The sequence below is a fragment of the Mustela nivalis genome (assembly GCF_964662115.1).
Source record: "Mustela nivalis genome assembly, chromosome: 10".
Lineage (NCBI taxonomy): Eukaryota > Metazoa > Chordata > Mammalia > Carnivora > Mustelidae > Mustela > Mustela nivalis.
In genome coordinates this window covers 20,505,943-20,516,836 of record NC_139029.1, presented here as the reverse complement: position 1 = coordinate 20,516,836, position 10,894 = coordinate 20,505,943, and the positions used below count along the sequence as shown (strand labels likewise).

The following is a 10,894-nucleotide window of genomic DNA, read 5'->3' as shown; positions in this document are numbered from 1 at the left end:
GCCCTCTCTTCTCTATCCCCTGAGCCCTCATTTCTAGACAGCCAGGTCCTGCTTTTCTTCGTTTTGTTCTCCTCCTCTGGCCCTCTCAGGTTTAGACTCAGAGATACCTGTGACAGCAGAAAGCCTTCACTTTAGTGAGTCGCAGTGTGGACACCTCTGGGGGCTCTTTCTGGTCAGGGCTCTCTGATGTCATGGCAGGGAACACCCTCCACCCCACCAAGAACAGCCCATACCTGAGCTCATTCCTCAGAGATTTCGGTCTCCTGATGGACGACCACCTTGGTCACTGACATGTCTGGGTGCTGCTCCTTCGCCTCCTTGATGGCCTGGACGAGGACCTGAGGAAGACAGAAACCATGCCCCTGAGGCAGAAAGCAGCCTGACTGGTGAAGGAAGGCAGGGGTCTCAGGATAGCATTTCTCTGGCAAATTCAATCTTTCTGTCTGCAGTATGAGGGCCGCACTTAGGCTAAGCAAGTTGATAATACCCTTCCATCCCCGATCCTGCAGAGGGAGGCTCCGAGACACAGAGACAGTGAAGGCCAGAGCTGTCTTTAAGGAATCACAAACAGACATCAGGGGTGACACCTGCCTGCTGGGGGGCTCTGGGAGGATTCACTCAAGAACTGAGTCTGAAGGACAAAGCAAAATCTGTGTTCTGGGAAATTCAGAACGGAAGAGGGAAATAAAGAAGCATGCTACAAAAAAGACGAGATCTCTTCGGCTACTGGAGAGGGAAATAAGGAAGAGTGGGATGGCCTATTACATGCCATTCGTTGGCCTAAGCACATTATTATTATTATTATTATTATTATTATTATTATATAATCTTCATTTTTAAATTTTAATTTTTTTAAGATTTTATTTGACAGAAAGAGCACAAGTAAGGGGAGCACAAGTCCCTCCCAAGGGACAGGGGAGCCTGATATGGGGCTCAATCCCAGGACTCTGGGATCATGACCTGAGCTGAAGGCAGATGCTTCACCAACTGAACCACCCAGGCGCCCCTATATACTTAATCTTCAGAACAACTAAATGAATTAGGGTAGTAGCACTGTTTCCACTTTTTAAAAAATTTATTCATTTGTCAGAGAGAGCACAAGCAGGCAGAGCAGCAGGCAGAGGCAGAGAGAGAAGCAGGCTTCCTGCTGAGTAAGAAGGCTGATGCGGAACTCAATCCCAGGACCCTGGGATCATGACCTGGGCTGAAGGCAGTCGCTTAACTGACTGAGCCACCCAGGCATGGTCCCTCACCACCACCACCCCTTTTTTTTTTTTAAGATTATCTATTTATTTGACAGACAGAGATCACAAGTAGGCAGAGAGGCAGGCAGAGAGAGGAAGGGAAGCAGGCTCCCTACTTAGCAGAGAGCCCAATGTGGGGCTCGATCCCAGGACCCTGGGATCATGACCTGAGCCGAAGGCACCTCCACGTTTTTTTAAAAGTAAACTCTGCACGGGTGTGGGGCTCAAACTCATGACCCCGAGATCAAAAACTGCAGGCTCCACTGACTGAGACAGCCAGGTACCCCTCATTGTTTCCATTTTATAGGCAAGGAAACTGAGGTTCAGTGGGTAAATAAAGAGGTTAATGTTTCACAGCTTGTAAGTAATGCAGCAGGGATTTTTGCTTAAATCTATAAGGCTTTCTTCTTCACTACACTGTCCTGTAGTTTCGGGGAGACCCTGTACTAGCATCTGGAGGAGTTTCAATAATTTTAGGAAAGCTAAATGATGCCTAGGGAAAGTCAGAGCAAGGACACCACTTATCTCATTGCATGGCAAGTCTCTGAGCCTCCAGCTCACAGAACCAAGGTGGAAGAACCTTTGTGAATGGTGACATGGGGATTCTCAAGATGCCCTTCCATCAAGAAAGACACTGGCTAGATCTGACCACCTGACAGCTGACCCTGGCTCTTAAGAACTACCTCTAAGAGGAACAAGCAAAGAAGGGAAACTCTCTTGGTCTCTCGGCTCTATGAAAGCCATTCTTAAAACTGCTCCCCCTTGGGGCGCCTGGGTGGCTGAGTTGTTAAGCGTCTGCCTTCAGTTCAGGTCATGATCCCAGGGTCCTGGGATCAAGCCTCGTATCAGGCTCCCTGCTCAGGGGGAAGTCTGCTTCTCCCTCTCCCATTCCCCCTGCTTGTGTTCCCTCTCTTGTTTTGTCTCTTTGTCCAATAAATAAATAAAATCTTAAAAACAAAACAAAAAAACCTTGCTACCTCTTTATAGCCCTGGTCATTGTCCCTGATCCTTTTTGCCCAACACACCTGCTCATGAGTCAAGGTCTTACACCTTTCTCTCAATGAAAGCCTGCACCACGTGATTTCTTGCTTAAAGTGCGTCCCCACCCATCCAGAGTGCACCACATCTAGCCTTCCTGTAGCCCTCACACCTAGGAGAACTGAGGGACACAGGAGCATCTCTCTGAGCTATCAAGTGTGTTTGTCACAACCACCCTGAAAGAAACTTATGATTATCTTAATTTTACAGGTGGCAAAACTATAGCTCAGAGAAGTAAAATAACTTGCTCAAGGGCACACAACCAATAAGTTGTGGATCTAGAGTCAACCCAAGGCTGTGTCACTCCAAACCCAAACACCTTCCGGTCCCTATGGCCCTTGCTGTCTAGCACCAACTGAGCACACAGCAGGGGCTCAGATCGACCCCACCAAGGAGGTGGGTGCAGGCTGGTAGCACAGCAGGATCTACTGAGCTGGGGCCAAGAGGCTGCAAGGCCTCCCACTTGGGCTTTGCAGCCTTGTTGCCGGGACCCTGAGCCTGCATTCCTAGCAGGGAGTCTCAGCCTTGCTACCAAGGGAACTGCCAGCAGTGAGGCTCAGGTTTCTTTTCTTTTTTTTTTTTTTTAAGGCACTCAACATATCAGCATAAAGGCCGTGGAATTATTGCTCCAGCATTGCTGTCAATGATTCCAGAAGCATTTGCATGCAGTCCCTTCCACCCCCTCTTCTCTGCAGCTTTACTGTTCTAACCTCACCCAGCAGAGAACTGGGAGCATTAATTCTGACCTTATTATTTGCTAATTGCTTGCAGCACACAATTAGCACCTAATTAATATAGAAACATAGAGTTTTAGTGTTCAGAAGGGCCCAGAAATTACCTAGATCAACCTACTCTCTTTTAAGGGACAAAAAAGAATCAGAGGTAGTGTGGTTTGCCCAAGGTCACACAGTAAGTTAGCGACAGATCTAGGACAGGCTTGAAGTCAAGACTCCTGTTTGCATGCAGTCCACCTCACTCTGCTTCCCTCGCCTCCTCTGCCCTACAGCCCTCTGCAGGCAAGGCTCACCCCTTCCCTCTGTCTTGCTATCTTCTTCCGTCCCCAGCACAGGTTTTAAGTGCACACTATCCGCTGGACAGCAACAGCTCCGCCCACCCAGAGCCCACCATGTACCTCACACCACACAGCCCATTTCCCACGATTCTCATAACAACTTAGAGAGAAAGTTGCCATAATGCCCATCTTAAAGATAGGGAAATCGAGGCCTAGGAAGTTAAGAGCTAGAATATGGGGAGACCTAGGATTTGAACCCAAGCCCTTTGAGTCTAAGGCCTATTTTCTTTCTATTACACTTCACGCTTCCCCCACCTAGAGCCCCCATCCCACAGGCCTCCATGGTCTGATTCCCTTCGCCCTTCCCATTTAGGTGTTAGAGTAGCCCAGGGGGTTTCTGGGGATGAAGCTGGCAGAGGCACCTTCTGAAAGCCAACTCCTGTATCCATCCCTCTTCCTGCCCAGGGACCCATGCTAAATCTGTGCTCCTCGGCAGTCTCACCTGGTCGTGGTCAATATCGGCATCTCCTGTGATCACGATTCTCTTCTCAATCCGGGTCTCTGAAATCCCACCTTTTACGGTCTGAAACCAAACAGAGGAGGTCACATGAGAAAGAAAGGAAAACAAACGGTAAAAAATTATTCCGAATGGGCGCCTGGGTGGCTCAGTGGGTTAAGCCGCTGCCTTCGGCTCAGGTCATGATCTCGGTGTCCTGGGATCGAGTCCCGCATCGGGCACTCTGCTCAGCGGAGAGCCTGCTTCCCTCTCTCTCTCTCTGCCTGCCCCTCCATCTACTTGTGATTTCTCTCTGTCAAATAAATAAATAAAAATCTTTAAAAAAAAAAAATTATTCCGAAAGCTCTACTTCAAAATTTCATCTGCTGCTGGGTACTGTGTAGAACCACGTTCTTACCCACTTGTTCAAATTCTTGGCTGTGCCTGCTAAAATGAGCACACCTCTACTCCTGCAGATTGCTAAAATCTTTAATAAGAAAAACGGAAAGCCACAAATCTCTATTTATTTTTCCCTTTTTCTTCCTCCTAAACATCACAGAAATTCAGTGAGTAAACAAAACAGGTGTTTCTTTTTGCTCCTTTCCTGTACATTTGATTATTTTCAAGAGGAAATTGGGAAGACTGTGAACAAAAATGTCACACAGCTTGAAACTGGCCTCTTTTTGTATTTTTTTTAAGATTTTATTTATTTATTTATTTGACAGACAGAGACCACAAATAGGCAGAGATGCCAGCAGAGAGAGGAGGAAGCAGGCTCCCCGCTAAGCAGAGAGCCCGATGCGGGGCTCCATCCCAGGACCCCGGGATCACGAGCTGAGCCGAAGGCAGAGGCCTTAACCCACTGAGCCACCCAGGCGCCCCGAAACTGGGCTCTTTATTTTCAAGCACTTTCATATCACTGATATCAAAAGATCCTTAAATAATCCCCTCAGGGCGGGTAGGTTTCCCTAATTGACAGATGAGGATAACCAAGGTCTAGACACATTAAGTAACCAGCTCCTAATTATCTGTATATTGATAACAGAGCTTGGTCAGAAATCAAGGTTTCTTACTTACAAGAAAATAGATTTCCCTCAGTGCTGCAGCAAACATGGACTGTCTCTGATTTCCAGGGAGTAGTTCCAATTTTAGATAATTTTTCCTGCTTGTTCCCATAAACAATATTCTAATAATCCCAGTATTTCAGCATGCAAACTGTAGTTCAACTGGCCTTGATACTGGACATTATAAAAACTCTTTCTTTTTAAAGATTTTATTTATTTGACAGACAGGCACATAGCAAGAGAAGGAACACAAGCAGGGGGAGAGGGAGAGGGAGAAGCAGCCTCCCTGCCAACCAGGGAGCCCAATGTGGGGCCTGACCCCAGAATCCTGGGATCATGACCTGAAGGGAAGGCAGCCGCTTAACCAACTGAGCCACCCAGGCGCCCCAATATAAAAACTCCTGAGTTCTGATTTTTGACTTAGAAATTATGGTTGTATAATAATACCAATGACACCTGTCCTTAAACTGACTTTTTCAACTTACTTTCACAGCCAGATAGGGGAGTGACCAGAGAGACAGGAGGATGTGTAGATAACAACCACACGTGGCTTTATGAGACTACTAACTAGGCAAGGGTGCCCCCAGGGTCCCCCTAGCTTTACTGCTGGGGAAGCAGCAGGGCTTTTCCACCTGTGACAGTTGGAATCATTTGGCTCAGTAGGGATGGAGCTGAAAACCCTTGCTTCTAGACCAGGGTCCTTGTTGCAGAGAGGGAGCAAACTTGGCATGCCACTGAATTCCAGAAGGAAGTTCTAACTGGTCTGTTACCTTGGTAATCTGAGTTGTGGTTGTGCTGCTTGTGGTCTCAGATGTGATGGTCTGAGCTGTCAGGAGGACTCCTGGGTCCAAGTCCCCATTGCTGTCGTCAGTCTGCAGAAAAAAAATGCAACTCATCACCATGCCTCTCAGGAAGCCTATGGGCAAATGTGGTAGGAGGCGGCTTCACTTTTCAGCTGTACATTCTAAAGCAAAAACCTGATTCCCTTACAGCGATTACTTCATAAAGAAAACAATCCCCTGGCAGCAAGCCTCCTAAGAATGCTGGATGGGGTCAGTTTCCCTACCACAAGGTCAATGACAGAAGCGGGTCAGAAAGGGGAGGCAGGACTACAGCCACAGGTCCAACAGGAGTGGCAATGGCTACCCACGCGTGTACAACATTTTAGAGTTCACAATGGCCTTTCAAAACACTGTCTTTTTTGATGCCCACACAAGCCCTGTATAATAATTAGTAAAGGCAGAAACTGATTAGCACTCCCTGGTAAGAAAACTCAGGCCCAGAGAAGGCAGATGACTTGTTCAAGGACTCAAAACTTGTAAGTAGAAGTTGTCCACTCTACAAACCAGAAACTCTTTACACACCACCCAAGGCAGGAAAAGTATGAACTCTTGTGTGCTAAGGCGTGGGTAGGTTTTGAATCATAGAGTGGAACTTTCCAGAAAGGACCGGGAAATGTCCTTGCCAGGGCTCAAGGGGCCAGGGAATCTTAGGTTGTCTTCTTTGAAGACTGAGAGGGGAGCCTGGAACCAAGGAGGTAGGAAATGTCCCTTTAAGACAACACCATAGAGGAAACCTACATGATACTCTCAGTGACATTTCTGACAACAAAACTATTACTGAATGGACTATCCTGATTAGGGAGCATTTTAAAGTATTTAGAATGCTGGGCTTTGCAACTAATCTATACAGAGAACAAGGGCTGGGGTGACTTCTTGTTCCTCTAGAGGTTGCCATATTATGACCAAAACGATTGTATAATGATCAGGCTGAGAATGGACACTAGCAAAAAGGAAGAGAGATGGTTATCAGCAGCCACTAGGCTGGTAGCAGGATTCAGAGCTGCTGACAGTCCCATGACTGGGAGGGAAACAGAATTAGAGTAGGAGGATGGGGGCTGCCCAGTGCCAATGTGCTGGCTAGAATATATGACCGGTTGGTTCCAGGATTGTACACAGGCTCAGAAGAAATTTAGAGAATTGCAGTTCTTTTCAAAAAGAACCTGCAGTTAAAAAAGTGTTACATTACTATCTTTTCCTACCCTCTTTATAAAGTCATCTGTATTATAAGCAGAGGCTTCCAAACTTTTTCTGAGCAGAACCATATTTCACTGAGGCAAAATGTTACAATATGTGGGGGTGGGAGATAGGAGGAGCAGAAGAGAATTAGGAAGAAAAGATTCTCTGGCTGAGTTTCTTTCCAGGTAAGAATCTAGACCAAAGAGAGGAGACAGGATGGGGACACCAAAGCCTTACATGCATGCCAGCATCACGACAGCTAGATGACTGGCAAGTTCACTAACACTTTCTTCAGTGAAGACCCACCTATCTACTTTAGATTCAAACTCAAGGAATCTTTATTGTACTCCTACTATGTGCCAAGCACAGGATGCAACTCAATTCTACCTCCCAATATCTGAAGTGGGTACTATTACTATCCTTGCTGTAGAGTTGGTCCAGAGAAGTTAAATAATTGGTCAAGGCTCTATAGCTAATCAGTGTTTGAACTAGAATTTAGGGCAAGACAATTCTTGTCTGAAGACGGAGGTTTGGGTCCCAGCTCAGACATAAGTAGTGATGGGCTCCTGGGCGAGCCCTTCTGACTCTCTGAGCTTTAGTCCTCTCACTTGTAACAGCCAGTTCTGTAATTCGGCCCTGCCCCCACCGTGGCATTGTTGTAAAGATCTAAACAGACTGTAGAAGTAAAAGTACTTTCTACATCATTATAAGAATATAAATTTGGGGTGCCTGGGTTACTCAGTGAGTTAAATCTCTGCCTTCGGCTCAGGTCATGATCTCAGTGTCCTGGAATCGAGTCCCGCATTGGGTTCTCTGCTTGGCGGAGCCTGCTTCCTCCTCTCTCTCTCTCTGCCTGCCTCTCTGCCTACTTGTGATTTCTCTCTGTCAAATAAATAAATAAAATCTTGGAAAAAAAAAAAGAAAATAAATTTGTGTGCCAGGAGGGCTAAACCTTTTTTTTTTTTTTAATTTTATTTTTATTTTATTTGACAGAGAGAGAGAGATCACAAGTAGGCAGAGAGGCAGGCAGAGACAGAGGGGAGAGCAGGCTCCCTGCTGAGCAGAGAGCCCGATGCGGGGCTCGATCCCAGGACACTGAGATCATGACCTGAGCCGAAGGCAGCGGCTTAATCCACTGAGCCACCCAGGCGCCCCGGGCTAAACCTTTTTGAAGAGCTCCACCTCTACTAAAATGGGGAGTCTATCATATTTCCCTACCTCCCACTGACTCCCTTATTCCCTGCTGTCTCTGAAGAAGTGGAAAATGGACGAGATGTTGTTATGATTTCTGACTTACATTCTTCCCACATGTGAACTCTCTTCTTTGACCCTGTAACCAATGTTTCCTCAAAATGATGCTGTGGCTTTGACAGTTGTTTATAAAGTTAAACATCCATTTATCCGAGGGCCCAGCAATTTCACTCTTAGGTGTTTACCCAAAAGAAGTGAAAACACGTGTCTACAATGACTTGCACATGAATGTTCACAGAAGCTTTATTCACATTTGCTCCAAACGGAACCAGCTCAAGTATCCATCAACAAAGGAAAGGATAAACAAATTGTGTTACACTCATATAATGGGATACTAGTCAACAACAATAAAAAAGTAAACTACAGATTCTTATAACTTAGATGAGTCTAAGAAAAACATGTTGGAACACAAAAGTGTACTACTGGATACTTCCATATATATGGCGTCTAAGAACAGGCAAACCTAAGCTGTGGTTATGGAAATCAAAGCAGTGGCTGCCTGGAGGGGCAGAGAGTAACTAGAATAAGGCTACGAAGAAAGTTTCAGGGGCAATGGAAGTTATCCCAAATGTGTCTTGGTTACACAGGTATATACAAATGTGTCAAAATCAATCAAATGGGGGGCACCTGGGTGACTCGGTTAAGTGTCTGCTTTGGGCTCAGGTCATGATGCAGGGTCCCGGGATTGAGCCCCAGGTGGGACTCCCTGCTCTGTGGAGAGCCTGCTTCTCCCTCTCCCTCTACCTACTGCTCCACCTGCTAAAAATCTTAAAAAAAAAAAAAAAAAAAAGGTAGGCATCATTTAAAAAAAGTCAATCAAATGGAATACTTAAAAACTACACATCCCTGTATATAGATAAGCTTGACCTCAAGCATGTACACACGTACATATACACAAACAGTAAAATCCTGTTCTGGCTCCCTGTCTCCTCTGACACGTTCCCCAAAGTATGGGAACTGTAGAATAACTTAAAAAAAAAAAAAAAAAGTTCCTGGGCTAACCTGTTTGGCAAGATAATAAAAACAGGAGCAGAAATAGTTATAGGTAAATAAATCACAATAGCAAATAACTGTCTGGTGTTTGTTATATGCCAGGCACATTTTTCTAGACCTCATTTACACCATACTGCACTGCACCTTTTTATTTACCAGTTTATCCTACAGATTATTCCCATCAGAGGCTTTTCACAGCTGTTTAGAATTACCTTCATTGGATGTACCACAGTTTATCTAACTTGTTCCCTGTGATGGACATTTAGTTTGTTTCCATGGTGGTGACAACTTAATTTGAAATGCACATTAGCTTATTCCTTGCAACAACCCCATGGAGTGGAACCATCATTGGTCTCATTTTACAAATGAGGACAATGAGGCACGGAGAGTAACCTGATGGCACATCAGTAAATGATGGAGCTGGTTTGAACCCAGGAAATTCGATTCCAAAGTCAGTACTTTCTCCGCTATGCTCTACCATCTAGCATGAATAAGAAGTCATCATTGTGTATTTTGTTTGTCTTAAGCCCTGTTAAAATGAACTAAGATATGAAACAATATAATACAGTCATAGCTACCATTTTTTAATACCTACTATATGCCAGGCAAATATTATCTTTATTTTAATAACCTTATAAAGTTATTTTTCAGAAGAGAAAACTAAGGTTCAAAGAGTTTAAGTGACTTGCAAAAGGTCATAGAACTAGCAAGTGTTGGAATTAAGATCACTGTCTAACTCCAAAGCCCACCTGATTTACCTACTACATCAAGCTTCTTCTACACTTCCCTGATACATGAGTACATTAAAAAAAAAAAGATTTTATTTATTTATTTGACAGACAGAGATCACAAGTAGGCAGAGAGGCAGGCAGGGTAGGGGGGAGCTGGCTCCCCGCTGAGCAGAGAGCCGGATGTGGGGCTTGATCCCAGGACCCTGGGGTCATGACCTGAGCCGAAGGCAGATGCTTTAACCCACTGAGCCACCCAGAGACCCACATGAGTACATTTTAAAACGACTGCCTCCTTTTCTCTTTTTTACAGGGTCTACACTCAAACCATGTGGGCTTTGGTAGGCAGCTTCGTCCTAACAACTTTCATGCATATGCTACAAAATTCACTTCAAAACTGAAATGTCAGCCTCCTTTCCACTCCTGACCACAGTCCTGGAGTCCCAGTCCCCTTCACCAGAGGCCAACACTGCTTTTTGGGTTTTCTTTTTGAGTACTCATTCGGAGATAATATATTCATGTACAAGCTTCCTCTTTCCCTCCTATAAACAGCGTATTATTACACCATATTCCACCATGCCTTTTTTTTTTTTAAGGATCTATTTATTTTAGAGAGAGAGAGGATGGGGAGGTGCAGAAGGAGAGGGAGGAAAAGAATCTCAAGCAGACTCCCCCCTCAGCACAGAGCCTGATGCAGGGTTCGGTCTCACAATCCTGAGATCACAACCCAAGCCGAAACCAAGAGTGGATGCCTAACTGACTGAGCCACCCAGGTGCCACCCCCCACTATGCTTTTTTATCTATTAATTTATCACATAGATTATTCCCATTAGAAGCTTTTTTAAAGAGCTGCACAGAATTATACTAACTGGGTATATCATCATTTGTTTAACCTGTTCCCTACTGATGGCGAGTTAGGTTGTTTCCATGGCAGTAACAATTTAGAGAGTTTCCTACCATATGAAAGTAATTCTTACACAACCTTAAAGTAATTTCCTATTCCTTCCTTCTTCAATCCCCTGTCCTGCCAATTTCTAGTCATTCGTTTCG

At 45.1% G+C, this 10,894-nt stretch overlaps 1 protein-coding gene across 25 annotated transcripts in view; it reads right to left on the bottom strand.

The window, feature by feature from the left end:
* Positions 1–10,894, bottom strand: part of EPB41 (erythrocyte membrane protein band 4.1) — a 189,916-nt gene that overhangs the window by 3,304 nt on the left and 175,718 nt on the right. For all 25 annotated transcript variants that reach the window (XM_082684772.1, XM_082684755.1, XM_082684762.1 and 22 more), the window contains 3 exons: positions 5,625–5,726; positions 3,797–3,877; positions 234–338 (listed from right to left, as the gene is read on the bottom strand). In XM_082684772.1, coding sequence (XP_082540898.1) covers positions 240–338; positions 3,797–3,877; positions 5,625–5,726 — 282 coding nt within the window. In that variant the 3' untranslated portion in view covers positions 234–239. The remainder of the gene's footprint in view (positions 1–233; positions 339–3,796; positions 3,878–5,624; positions 5,727–10,894) is intronic.